The sequence below is a fragment of the Grampus griseus genome (genome assembly GCF_964374135.1).
Source record: "Grampus griseus genome assembly, chromosome: 7".
NCBI lineage: Eukaryota > Metazoa > Chordata > Mammalia > Artiodactyla > Delphinidae > Grampus > Grampus griseus.
Genome location: NC_139001.1, coordinates 7,278,579 through 7,293,387, shown reverse-complemented (window position 1 = coordinate 7,293,387; position 14,809 = coordinate 7,278,579). Strand labels below are relative to the sequence as shown.

At 37.2% G+C, this 14,809-nt stretch overlaps 1 protein-coding gene across 1 annotated transcript in view; it reads left to right on the top strand.

The window, feature by feature from the left end:
• GIGYF2 (GRB10 interacting GYF protein 2) overlaps positions 1-14,809 on the top strand; it is a 125,661-nt gene that overhangs the window by 33,575 nt on the left and 77,277 nt on the right. Inside the window, exons 4-8 of the mRNA XM_082658051.1 lie at positions 397-526; positions 1,509-1,604; positions 8,325-8,436; positions 12,669-12,780; positions 13,633-13,673. Of these exons, the coding sequence (XP_082514177.1) occupies positions 397-526; positions 1,509-1,604; positions 8,325-8,436; positions 12,669-12,780; positions 13,633-13,673 (491 nt within the window). The remainder of the gene's footprint in view (positions 1-396; positions 527-1,508; positions 1,605-8,324; positions 8,437-12,668; positions 12,781-13,632; positions 13,674-14,809) is intronic.

Sequence of the window (14,809 nt, the reverse complement as noted above, 5' to 3'; positions counted from 1 at the left end):
TTTTTCATCCTTACCAACAACTGGTATTGTCAGATTTATTAATTTTTATTAATCTAGTGGGTGTAAGGTGATACATGACTTTTGTTTTAATTATATGTTATTTTTATAGTTTGGAAAAAGGTGTCCCCATCTCACCCCCTAAGCTTCTCACAGACATGCCACAATACTTTCTAGTTAAGGAATTTTCAAATGGTTGTCTAGTTATTTCTCAATGAGCTGTTTTCTTAGTGAGCTATTATAGCAGGTTGTATTAGAGCTAAAATCTTGGATACTTTGAGATAATAGGGGTTTTTTTGTTCTTTTTTATTTTATAAAACTTTTATAGTATATGAAAATAAAAAGTCCTTACTGCCAGAATATTTGACACTTCATTTTATATTCTGTCTACTACTTTAGGCTCCGAGCTCTGTCCAGTGGTGGGAGTATTACATCCCCTCCTCTTTCTCCAGCATTGCCGAAGTATAAATTAGCAGACTATCGTTATGGCAGAGAAGAAATGTTAGCACTTTTCCTTAAAGACAACAAGGTAAGAAAGTAGGAAAGAGTTCAGAATTATGAATAAGATTTCAGGTTATGTACAGTTATGTGCTGATATATGAAACAGCCATGGTTTTTCTCTCTACCTTTTTTTTTTCCTGCTTTGAAACCTGCAATAGTTTACAGAGGCTCTTCTAAATGTTACATACTCTATTTTTTTAGAGAAGACCTAACATTTCATTACAGGAGTAGAAAGCTTCATGAAAACAGGAGAGTAGTCAGGACTTAATGCTTTGTCTAACTAGTTTCCTCTGAACCTCTGTTTCTATCCCAGTATGATGGCTGAGAAAGGAAGAATTTTTCTCTTCTCTCTTTATTGCATCTCTTATTCTTCTTTCCAGTTAGAAGTTAGGAGTGAGAAGGGCAGATGCTTCTCTTGTTCTTTTCTTTTGAGTTAAATATAAAATTTTCAGTGGGGACAAAATCTTAAAATGTGACACCACATTTGTGTTACTTATAAATGATCAAAACTCAAACAGTATAAGATACACTTCTTTTTTTTTAAACGTCTTTATTGGAGTATAATTGCTTTACAATGGTGCATTAGTTTCTACTTTATATAAAATACACTTTCATTACCTGACTAGTGAGAAATAACATTTTCTATTTTTTAAGTATACTTTGTTTTTAATTTTATGGATTAAGAATCAAATTTTAATGATGGTTGCTTAGGATAGATACAGTTGCTTGTAAAACTCTCCTTACCACCTTGTGCTTTGAGTTAAATGTGCACTCTGGAATACCAGAGTCAGTGCTGTGTATCAAATCTGAGAGTGGTCGTCTGATGGGAGGACAGGGAGAGTGACTGGGGTTTTTAATGTTTGACCCTTTCAGAATATTAATTGTGTCTGAATAAGCTTTAATCCATATTTTTAATAATCAGCAACAGGTGAATCAAAGAATATTTTGTTTTATCTTCTTGTAATTGGAGGGATAGCATTAATCTCTTGGTCATGTGTTTGGTCAAACAGATACCTTCAGACCTTCTGGATAAAGAATTTCTGCCTATCCTACAGGAGGAACCCCTGCCGCCGTTGGCTCTTGTACCCTTTACAGAAGAAGAACAGGTTTGTGTCTACCTTTGAGCTTCAGTCAAACCCTTGTTCCTTCCCACCGAGGCATGAAAATGTGAAGTTCCTACTGAGGCGCTAAGGAGTGTCCTCCATTCCCCCCAGATCTGCTTCCTTCTTACTCTTTTCTTGGTGTTTGGATGCCTCTCTTAGTTGACTAGATTCTGCTTTAGATCTGAAGCTGTTGAGTGTAAGGAGATGGATTTGAGTAGAGAGAAAGAGTTATTTTTTGAGGGAGAGGGCCGCCTTTTCAGAAACATGTAGTTTTTCAGTTCTGCAAAACATTAATTCTCACCAATGGTTTTACCAGTTCTTACCATTAAAGGAAAATGTAGATCTTCAGCTTACAATGTGCTTAAAAATGTGCTCTTCTGGCACCAATTTTTTCTTTTTTAATAAATTTATTTATTTATTTTTGGCTGCGTTGGGTCTTCATTGCTGCACATGGGCTTTCTCTCGTTGCGGCGAGCAGGGGCTACTCTTCGTTGTGGTGCACAGGCTTCTCTTTGCGGTGGCTTCTCTTTGTTGTGGAGCATGGGCTCTAGGCATGCGGGCTGCAGTAGTTGTGGCCCTGTCACCAATTTTTTAAATGATACTGTGAGAAAGTTAGAGTTTAGGGCTAGAAAGTAGCACATTTTGTGTTTGTCCTTTTATAGTGTACTAAGTGAATACAGCACAGTTGTATGCTACAGAATCAGTACACAAAAGTCAGTTGTATTTCTGTACACTAGCAATGGACAGTTCACAAAGGAAATTAAGAAAACAATTCCATTTACAGTAGTATTAAAAACAAAATACTTGGTTGGACTTCCCTTGGTGGTGCAGTGGTTAAGAATTCACCTGCTGTGCAGGGGATACGGGTTTGATCTCTGGTCAGGGAAGATCCCACAGGCTGCAGGGCACCTAAGCCCTCGAGCCACAACTGCTGAGCCCATGCACCACAACTGCTGAAGCCCGTGCGCCCTAGAGCCCAAGCGCCACAACTAATGAATCCAAATGCCGCAACTACTGAAGCCCGCGTGCTCTAGGGCCTGTGACCCGCAACAAGAGAAGCCACCGCAATGAGAAGCCTGTGCACTGCAACGAAGAGTAGCCTCCGCTGGCCGCAACTAGAGAAAGCCCACGTGCAGCAACGAAGATCCAACGCAGCCAAAAATAAAAATAAAACAAAATACTTAAGAATAAGGAGGTATAAAACTTTCACATAAAAAGTATAAAACACTGTTGAAAGAAATTAAAGCCTAGATAAGTGGAAAGGCATCAGCATTTATTAAGCCATGGAAGACTTAATATTGTTAATCGATCTACTGTCAGTACAATCCCCGTCAAAATCCCAGTGGCTTTTTGGGTAGAAACTGACAAGCTGATCTTAAAATTCGTGTGGAATTGCAAGGGACCCTAAGTAGTTAAAACAATTTTGAAAAAGAAGAACAAAGCTGGGGACCTATACTTCCAGTTTCAGAACTTACTACAAAGCTACAGTAATCAAAACTGTGGCTTAAGGCTAGACATATAGATCAGCTGATTAGAATTGAAAGTTTGGAAATAAAAGCAAATCACTCCATACTGCTAAATTGTTTTCAAGAAACTTTGTATGAGGATATTTGTTTTGTTTCACTGCTGCCATACCAGTAGCATTTTACCATTACTTTTGCCACGTTCAGTATTTTTATTTATTAATTAATTATTTTGAATAAACAGTAAATCATATGGTTTAAAAATCAAAATTTACAGAACAGTAAATAATAATCAGCAACAGGTGAATCTCTCCCATCCTTTCCCCCAGCCACCTGTCTCCTTTTCCGAAAGGCAGCCAGTGTTAGCAGCTTCTTGTGTGTTTTTCCAAGTAAATATGTTTTCCCCCTTTTTGTGCAGGTGATGGTGTATGCTAAGCTTTGTTCTATACTTCAAACATTCTTTTTATTGAAAAAATTCTCTGCGGATTTGGATAAAATATTCTTCCATTGTTTTACTTTGCATTTCTTTCCCTAGTGCAGAGTTTCTCATGTTTGCATTTATATTTCTTTTAATTTTTTGTTCTTGTCTTTGCCAGTTTTTCTTTTGGATAGAAATCTTTTTCTTGAGCTAGCCCTAACCCTAACCTGTTAAATTTTCTAAATTTTTAATTGCATTTGATTTCATTTATGATTTTTTTAATGTAGAAGCTAATTTTTTTTTTTTTTAAGAAGATGTTGGGGGTAGGCGTTTATTAATTAATTATTTTTGCTGTGTTGGCTCTTCGTTTCTGTGCGAGGGCTTTCTCTAGTTGTGGCAAGCGGGGGCCACTCTTCATCGCAGTGCGTGGGCCTCTCACTATCGCGGCCTCTCTTGTTGCGGAGCACACGCTCCAGACGCGCAGGCTCAGTAATTGTGGCTCACGGGCCTACTTGCTCCGTGGCATGTGGGATCCTCCCAGACCAGGGCTCGAACCCATGTCCCCTGCATTAGCAGGCAGATTCTCAGCCACTGCGCCACCAGGGAAGCCCGAGAAGCTAATTTTTATATAGTTCAGTATACCAGTTTCAATCTTTTGTGATTATTTTTCCAACTGTTTATGAATATTTTTAATAATTTCTTTTTATTTTTCCTTAAATGACTGCCTGGATTTCTTAGAGACTACATGGGCCAGAAAAGCTTTTTAATAAGTAGGGAGGAGGACTTGCTACTAGTTACCAAAACGTGATAGACTTTTAATTAAAAAAAAAAAAAGTAATTGAATCATTTAGAAAAATCCTGTTAACATTTGTAAGAAATTGTATTTACTAAGGGCTACACAAATCATTTGAAAAATCAAAAATTATTCAACAAATGCAGCTGGGAACTGTTGGTTAACAATTGAAAAGGAATAAAGTTAGGTATGCAGTACACCTACACACCAAAATTAGTTCTAGCATGACTAAAGGAGTAACTCTTCATTTTGTTTTTATAATGGAAAAGTTTATCTTAAGGTGTTAAGGTCTGGATGCTGTAAACACAGGGGCTTAATGTAAGGATTGGGAAGTTTTCATGGTAATCACAGAAGACCATCGGGGTGCATTTTTGGAAGCATTTAAAAAGGCATCATTGGGCTTTCCTGGTGGCGCAGTGGTTGGGAGTCCGCCTGCTGATGCAGGGGACACGGGTTCGTGCCCCGGTCTGGGAAGATCCCACATGCCGCGGAGCGGCTGGGCCTGTGAGCCGTGGCCGCTGAGCCTGCGCGTCCGGAGCCTGTGCTCCGCAACGGGAGAGGCCGCAGCGGTGAGAAGCCCGCGTACCGCACCAAAAAAAAAAAAAAAGAAAGCATCATTTAGGAATTCCTGACACTTGGTAGCCTTTTTTGTAAAATATGTTGGAGTAGGACAGTACTTAAAGCTGGCAAAAGGTTCATTAACATTTTGAAGTGTATACTTTGGATGGTCAGGTACCTGTTCAGGAATTGCTTAGATCTTCCTAGACTAGAGTTTTGTATACTTATTCACCCTATTACTCTGATTGGGGAGGTAAATAATTCTAATAACCTAAAATAGCTTCTTGCTGCATATCTTGGTTCCTGAAGTTACCTGAAGGGAATATTTTATCTTTAAACTGCAAGGTAATTTTCTGCTTGCGCACATTCCCTCACTGCCCACGCCCCCCCCCACGCCCCAGTACACTCACACACATATATATACACACATATATATACGTGCATGCATGTATAAAATATAACTAGGTAAAAGGTTTTCTTAGAACAAAATTAACACTTAAATAAGATCTCCCAGTTGCTCTTTGTTTTGACATTTCCCTGTATGTCTATCACAGTTTGAAAAGCATGACTCTACACATTACACTTGTAATTTAGGTAGCTGCTACCAGATTGGTGTGTTTTATTTATTTGACATCAAAGAAAATCACTTATGCATCGTTGAATAGATAATACATGTGTATACAAAATTCACAAAGTGCATAGAGCGAAAAGCAAGTTTGTGAGTAAACCAGACTCTCGCTAGCTATTATTCGTCCTCAGGAATAACCACTGTTTGCATTTTCTTGTGTTCCCTTCCTAGGGTATTTAATACATCTGCAACTGTCTATGCATCTATTCCTTTAAACACACATACACATAAATGGTAGCATACTATGCATATAGTTCTACACTTTACTGTTTTCACCGGAGCATCTATTTGGGAAATAATAACAGATACTTATTTAGCTTTTAATATGTATCAGACACTGTTCTAAATACTTGTTGCTTAATGTGTTAAGTGCTTGCAACAACCCACGAAGTAGATTCCTATTCACATTATATAGATGAGGAAAATGAGGCACAGAGAAGTTGAGTAAAGGAGCCAAAATTCACTCTCAGGCAGTCTAGCCTCTCCATGCTCTTAACTCCAGCTATGCTTTATATCTTTGTATTGATATTTTAGGCTGACTGTATGAAATTGTAGCTTTCTGGATCAGAAATGGTTGAATATTAGCCATTTTATGTGGTCCACCCTAATAAATAGAGTTGCCTCATTTTTTTTTTTAACATGATTACCCATTTTATTTATTTATTTATTTATTTATTTAATTTTTATGTTTTGGCTGCGCCGCTTGGCATGTGGGATCTTAATTCCCCAACCGGGGATTGAACCCCTGCCCCCTGTAGTGGAAGCTTGGAGTCTTAACCACTGGACCGCCAGGGAAGTTCCAGCCTCATTTTTTTAAACAGCTGCACAGAATTCCCTGTATAGATGGCCATGATTTTTAAATTAGCTCCTTTTGGTTGATACTTAGCTGGTTGCCATTTTTGCTTTTACAAATAGCACTGCAGTTAAAATCTTTCTGCTTATGTTATTTTTCACATGTGTAAGAAGAGGAATTGTTGTGTCAAAGGGTATGGACATTTAAATATACTTTGAGAAATTGCCTTCCAGAGATTATACCAGTTTGCACTTTCAGCTGCGATGTGTGAGGATGTATGAAAGCGTATGAGAGTTTCCCTGAACGCCGTAGATGGGTGCATTTGAGTTTCATACATGTAATACTTTGGTAATGAGGTGTTCGACAGTGTCAGATCCTGGTATACATAATACAGCTAGCTCTGACCTCTGTTTTTTTAATTTTAGAATATATTAATCTAGATTTTGGGACTTCATAGTCTTGCTTAATTGTGATCCCAGAGGCATTATTCAGTAACTCCACTGGTTACTCTGTGTTAAAAGGTAAATTAATGCATTTGTTTCAACCAGCATTTTTTTTTTTAAGTTTTATTAAAAAATAGTTTGAAATAAGTACTAATCAAGTTTGGTATCTGCCTCTAGTTTTTAGTTATCAGTTACATTTTAAGTCTTCAGTGTTGAAGTTACTTGATTATATGATTATATACCTTTAAAAGTCAAAGGAAAAAACTTCCATTGATAAGTTTCTAAAATTTATCTGAACAAATTGTATTGAATGCAGTTCTGAAAAAGACAAGTAATGACAGGTAATGAGGAGAAAATGAGCCATATATTAAAACAAGAAATTCAGAAATGAAAGTAGAAGTTTTAAAAACCAATTACATATTGATTTCTTCAAAAGAGGTGTAGACATCACATTTCAATTGATCTTGAATCAGAACAGCAAATCAGGACTTCACAGTGGAGAACAATTTGGACTTAAAATATTAGTTGAATTGCAGGATTCTATTTCCCTGTGATTTAGGTAGCTGCTACCAGATTGGTGTGCTCTTAAGCCTCACTTCTTGCCCCTTTGCCAGGAGGGCCCTTGGCTACAGCCATGCTGAAGTTGGATTTGCCACACTGTAACCACACCTGCATTTTTGCACAGATGTCTGTTAGGTTCTAAGTTTATAGAAAGTATTCAGGTAAGGATATATTCCAACATTTTCTGAGTTTAGAACTCTCTTACGAAATTCTCCTTCAAATGCCCAGGATTTTGATATCTTACAGATCATTTTTCAATATTTTTATAATTGCTTCTTGCTTTACCTTTTCCTAAGCTCTGTATATTCCATTTATCCAGAAGTATCAACTAAACATATTTTTGAATCCCAGACCTCCTGTCTTCCTGTATCCCTCTTCATGTTTGAAGGATGCCCACCCGCTGCTGTTGTTGTATTTGACCCTTTTCCAGATTGACTGTGGGCGCAAGTGCAGGCTAAAGACCAAGCGATTGGGATTTTGTTTATTTTTTTCAAGCATTCTCTCCCCCTACCCGTTTAGATGGTTGACCTTATGTAGGTTCTTACTTTGCCCTTCCCCATTCACCCCGATACCTGTCATTCTATTAAATACTAGTTGGAGTTGCTAATTCACAGTGGTGAGCAGAATGAGGCAAAATGATCATTTTTTTCTTTATCATACTGTTGATTCAGACCTTTTGCGACTCCCTGTCATTTCCACCTTTCTGTAGTTAAGGGACCCTTTCAAACCAGATCTCTTTTACCGAGTATTCTGTATGTATTATGATGCATAAATATCCTGTCTGCTTCCGGATACATACAGCATTTAGAGTTTGTCTGCTTAATATTTCCTCACAGAACCTAACATAGTGTAAGGCATTGGTTGTTAATGTTTGTTGATCTGAAATGTTCATTTGAAATTTTCAGCTAAAATCAGGTTTTGGAGCATCTTAGTGGGTCGTGTAGTGATTGTTTCCCATTTCTAGTAGTCATTAAGTGCCATTTTATAGATGCAGTGGGAGATGGCCAGGAACAACATGCAGTTTTATTTGTTTTATTCATTTTTTTCTTTCTCTCTTTTTTGGCAGAGAAACTTTTCCATGTCTGTAAACAGTGCTGCTGTCCTGCGACTGACAGGACGAGGAGGAGGAGGCACAGTGGTGGGGGCTCCTAGAGGTCGGAGTTCTTCAAGAGGGCGAGGTGAGCTTTCACGTGAAGCAAGTAATGGTGGAGATGGTGGAGAGAGAGGATAGGGAGATCGCTTTAAAAATATTTTGATATTTGGTTTTTAAAAGACTGCTCTTTGACATTAATTGCCTAATAAATGTCCTGAACATTTGTTTTCTGAACTGTTTCTCAGCGTATCTATTCCACAACCTCTGATTTGGAGTAGAGGAGGGTAATTCTAGCTTAAGAGATTTGAGTGTGAATGATTCTAGATGGTCCTAGTTATCTTTGGTAAATATCCATTATCCTCATCCCCAGGGGACCTTACACTTTGAGAGCCAGAGCTCCCTGAAGTGCCTTGGCTGCTGGAATGGCACCCAAGTCCCTGCCAGGCCTCTGTGACACAGGGTCTGTGCCATATAAGGCTGTGTGCCAGGAGTGTCCCCAGCCAGAGAGAGGCATTTGTAAAAGCTGTCTCATCAATACTAGACCTATTTTAGGGTGTAGAATAACAACAAAAAAATTATGCAGTAATCCTTTATTTAACCTGTAGTTTCATATTGTGTAGATTTGTGTCTTTTCTTGGAAGAATAATTCTTATTTTGATATACTTGTTCTTTGATATCTGCTCCCTATTTGGGGTTCGTTGATCTTCTGCTACTTAAGGGCATTCTTTTTTTGTTTGTTTGTTTTTAAATAAATTTATTTTGTTTTTGGCTGCATTGGGTCTTTGTTGCTGTGCACAGGCTTTCTCTGGTTGTGGCGCGCGGGGGCTACTCTTCGTTGTGGCGCGCGGGCTTCTCATTGCAGTGGTTTCTCTTGTGGAGCACGGGCTCTAGGGCTTCAGTAGTTGTGGCACTCGGGCTCAGTAGTTGTGGCGCGCAGGCTCTAGAGCGCAGGCTCAGTAGTTATGGTGCACAGGCTTAGTTGCTCCGCGGCATGTGGGATCTTCCTGGACCAGGGCTCGAACCCATGTCCCCTACATTGGCAAGCGGATTCTTAACCACTGCGCCACCAGGGAAGTCCCCTTAAGGGCATTCTTAATGTTTGTAATATAAATATTTACTTGAGCTTTTACTTCTAAGTTGGTTAAATCATAGCAGAAGTGTAAACATACCTTGTAATTTTAAGAGGTGCTTTAGGAAGAATTGGTTGTTGGCAAATACGGAGATTTAAGCATGTGTGTGTTGTGTTTCAGAAGGTCCGCAGGCCGTTTAGACTCCCATATGCATGTGGTTAGGTTCCGTTGGTCCAGAATTCATCTGAGATCTGTGCTTCTCGGTGGTGTGATGATGGTGTTCTGAGGATGGCTGTGGCCTGCTCCTTCTGTGTTTCCTGTGTTTTTCTGCAGTGAGCTGGCAGCGAGGAGAGGTTGCACTTACGCAGCTTTGCCGCTAATGCTTTTCAGGGCATGGCATTGAGAGATCTTATATTAATTAAGAAGTATGGCCCACAAGCAGCTGTTTTTTGTTCCTCAAGCGACCACCAATGTTGTGTATTGCAAATACCAACCAATCTCTAAATAGGCTTTAAAATTATTCCATATCAAGAAACTAATGAAGGGTTGATAAATTTCTTGCTGCCTTCTGGTTTCTTTGAAGTGTGTAGGGTTATCCCCATAGGATAGAACTCTTATATTCAGAATTTAAACGGGGCATGTATAAAAGATACTGTGATAAAAGCAGTGACTTAATCAACATTGATGTGAGTGAATGATGTGAAACTAGTCAAATGAATGAACTGACTTGGTGAAAAATACTTCTAACACACCACTGTCCCAACTGTGATTCTTTTTAATGGTTTCATAAGACCTTTAATCTGTGGTTTTGTTTTCTTCACTTGTTTGCTTTCTTCACTTATTACTTAATTTTAACTTATGGGTTAAATAAATAGTGATTAATGTGGCTTTTTTTTGCACGGGCAGCACTAACATCAGATGATTATCCTGGGCCTTTCCAACTTGAGAAAACTTTGATGTGAAAATCGACTGACTTCCAGACTTCGGAATATCATGAGAACTAGTAAAATTTAAATAAACAAACAGGAAAACAGCATGAATTTGTCATCTTTTTATTTATCTGGTTAAGATGTTCAACAGTAAAGCATATCTACACAACTGTCAGCTACTGTCTTCATCATTATTAAAGGAAGTATATTTTAATCCTCCCAAAGAATAGGGTGAAAACTCAGACAAGAGGACAGTCATTTAAATTTAACTTTATGAAAGATTTACAGTGTTGTATTTACTTGCTCCTCTTCATATGGGGACTACATTTATAGATGATTATGGGCCTTGTACTTTGAAGATTGTTCCTTACATTTTACAAGCTGGAAAGCTCTAGAATCTGATTCTTTTTTTGTGCCCATTTATAAAGCTTTAGGCTCATAAGGAGGACCGGTGCCAGTGCTAGGCGTAACTGGCAGAAAATATTTTGTCTGTGGTTTGCTTATTTTTCTGGCAACTTTGGAAGGCTGTTTTTCGTATTCATCTGTTTCCAGAATAAAACACTTTTCCAGGGTGCTATGTACTTAATGGTTTTCTTGAGAAAATTGTTCTCTAAAAGGACAGGGGACTTTTTTTCTTTCACCCTAAAAATCTCGTTGTAGGGAATCACCCCAGTGTAATATAACAGTTTGTATTACACTGTTTTAGGATCTTAAATAAAATGTATGTATTTCCTGAGGATAGAGGTACGAAACTGGACATTGACTTTAAAATGACTTGAAGTTAAGTTGGTACAACTGGAAGGTAACTGGAAGGTAAGATTATTGTAGTTCAACCCTAGTCCCCACTTCCATTTTACAGATGAAGAAATTGATACTTGGACTAGTTGAGAGGGTATTTATGTACATAAAATTCTATGCATTATTTTTGTATTCCATAATGTCATATAGAAATACAATTGTATTGAGTCAATTCTTGATGAATTATAACCAAGAAGTAGAAATACTGCATGGATATTTGAAACAATTATTTAACTCAATTGTATTTAGCTTTGGAATGCATTCATGCTTTTATTCAAGATTCATCATCATTTTTCTTTGGGTGGTTTTATACCGTGGGAGAAGTTGAGCTAGGGATAATGGCTAAGATTTCATCTAGGTATAAATACATCCCTAGGCACCTCGCTGCCCTCCAGTTTCCTAACCTGTGTGTTGGATGCAAATGGTGTATCCAACACACAGGTTAGTTGGGAAATCCTCACACTATACAGAAAGTATAAAGCTGAAAGTGCATACTGCCTTCTGGCCCCAGATGCAACATTTGGATTTATATCGTTCCTGACCCTAACTATGCAGCCATATCATTTATATGCATGGAATCTTTTTTATATATATTGTTTTGGGGCATACTTCTGTCATTCAGCAGAATAATGTAGATTTCTTTTAATGTCAGTACTTTATCTTCTGTGGCTTCCTGGTGTTCTGCTGAATTGTTTTATCAATTTATTTAGCCAATCCTTTACTGATTAAGTTCTGTTTTTTTAAAAATTGCAGTGAACATCTTCGTATATATGTATTTGCATATTTGTGCGAGTATTTCTATTAGGATAAATTCTAGTTAGAATTGTTGAGTCAAATTTTGATAGATTAATCAAATTGCTTTCAGTAAAGGCCAGTGTACACTTGAGCCACTGGAGCCTCTAAATTCCTACATCCACACATTCTTACTGGCTCTGCAGTTCGAATATTTAGTGCTGCCTGATATTTTTCTTCAAGATTTGAGCAAATGGGAAAGAGTGCCTTTGGTCGCTGTGGAATATCCTTTAAGGAGTTAGTTCACAAAATTGTTAGTTTAGAGTTGACCCAATTAAATTATCCTTTCTCCGGAGTTAAAGAAATTAATTTGACATTTGTGCTTGCCTTTTGTACTTTATCTGCTCTCTTCTCAAACTCTCCACATCTTCCATTTTTGTTGAAAATAATACAATAAAAGGTTTGATTTGTAGTATTGATTTACTGATCTTAGAATTTCACAATTGAATTTTTTATTAAGGAGCTTAATGTTGATACTATTTCTTGTTCAGGACTGGAACTGGGACGCTTACACAGTTTTCTAACTTGTTTTTTTATCCTCCTGTGGTCTAGCTACTTCAGTGCTGTCATTGGTCTCACTGGTAAAGATTCAGTGGCCCTTGCTAAATATTTAAATGTAGACATCCTACTTGGTATATAGACAGAACTTCAGAGATTAATGTTTGATGTTGAACTTGTGCCAGATGTTGACATCTGACTATTATTTTTTTCTGTTTTCTTATTTTCAGGCAGAGGCAGAGGTGAATGTGGTTTCTACCAAAGAAGCTTTGATGAAGTAGAGGGTGTGTTTGGTCGAGGAGGTGGCAGGGAAATGCATAGGTCGCAGAGCTGGGAGGAAAGGTAACTAAAAGGATCCACATCTTGGTATAAAGGTTTCTTGGTGTAAAAAACATTTCTTTTCCGCTTTCTGCAGAGGAGAAGGCTCTTTGTAGAGTTACAAGGTTTCCCTTTTCAAAAAATGCTGTTAATTGAATATCAATTATGTTAGAAATGTTTAAATGATCCTTATTTAAAGGAAGAAGCATTCTAGATAAATACATTCATATTTTTGTCCCAGCATGGATATTTAATAATTAGATTTGCTATTTGATTAGTGCTCAGTGGGAAGCATCTTCATTTTACTGTTCGTTGCTGTTAATCAAAGCATCTTCTCTATACTGTTTGTGACTTTATATGAAGTCTTTCAAGATGAGCAAAGGCAGTTGCACAGAGATACATGTACAAAGATGTCCACTGTGATAATATTTATAATATAAAATAATGCGAAATAAACCAAACAGCTTAATATCAGTGTGGTTTCTTATATAATAGTGTATCCACACAGTAGAATAGTATATAACCATTAAAGTTAGGATAATTTTGAAAATATCTAGTGATATGTAAAAACACATTCTAAAAGCAGTATATAAAGCTCTGTACAGCAGATACCTAAAATAAAACATGTATCTAATTAAAAAATAACATTTCCGGGTCTATAGAAGCTAGCTTTTGGTAGGTGAGATGGTGGATATTTTTGTTTTCATCTTTGTGCTTTTCTGTATTTTCCAAAGGTTAGGCAGTAACAGTGTATTTGTTTTATAATTTGAAAAAGAAAGAAATGCTATTAAGAAAGATAGGAAAATGGGTGTCATAAATGGGAAATCTATGTATTACTCTCAAGATTTGTTTGAAACTTATTTTTACCTTTTCTAGGGGTGATAGACGTTTTGAAAAACCAGGGCGAAAAGATGTAGGTAAGACTTTCTTACTGTTTCGAAGTATTTTTATCTGGATTTCCATGACACTGGTTCTTAACAAGGCTCACACATAAGGATACATTTATTAAAAATTAGTTGCGTCTCTCCAGTAGATGGGGTTGTAGCATTGCTTGCATTTGGAGTTCCATGGTTATTTGAGGGCTTTATTGCATGAAACCAGGGATGATAAATATAACCATTAGGATTTACTTGATTTAACTTTTTAGGTCTGTGTGTTCTCTGCAAGACATGTATTTTTTATTAAGGCTATCTTACGAATTGAAATTTCAAGTTAGGAAGCAGGCTATTAACTCCTTTTCCAGTGCAGGTAGTATGTCACAGGTGAGAAGAAATAGAGAAAATACTAGAATGATCGCTTTTGTATTAGAGAGCGAAGGCTAAAACTGTGAATGTTCTTACTGTGAATGTCGTTTATTCATCTGGTCTTTTTGATGTATATTCTTTCTTTTTTTCAGGGCAGTGTCCACATAGATCTATAAAAATATTTTGTAGTGGCTTTTATTGAATGCTTTTTTAAATAAGATGCTCACTTCAGGTTATTAAATAAACTGTGTTAATGATTCTGAGCTTCTCTTTTTATAAGTAATCCACTTTTGTTGAAAATACTGTAGATTAAAAAAAATTGCTCATACTGTATCTTACTTTCTCCAAGAACAGCAGTACTTAACTAGTTTGTTGGGACACACTGACATATTGATCAATTGTGAGACGTCCTATGACATCAAATTAAGATAATTTGAGTACTGAAGGTTCCAGAATGATTTGTTCTTTTTAAAGTTAGAGATGGTTCTTACCATATATTTGCTTCTTATGTGTAGAGAAATGGGTGGAATTAGAGGCATCTGGGTTAGAATTGTGCATGACCCTTGTGAATACCCGTGGGAGAATGTGGAGGTGGAAAAAGGCCTGTAATATTCAAATTATAATTCCTATTCAATAGAAATTGATTGCTGCATAGGGGGAGGTCAGTTCTGGTGATCATCTTACGGTATGGTTCTGTGAGGATGGAATTAAAGGATCATTAAAAAAAATCCAGGTGATACCGAAAGGTTCAGCTCAGTGCATTTTGGTGTGAAATGCTTTGAAGCAGACATAGCAATTTTGGGTTATTA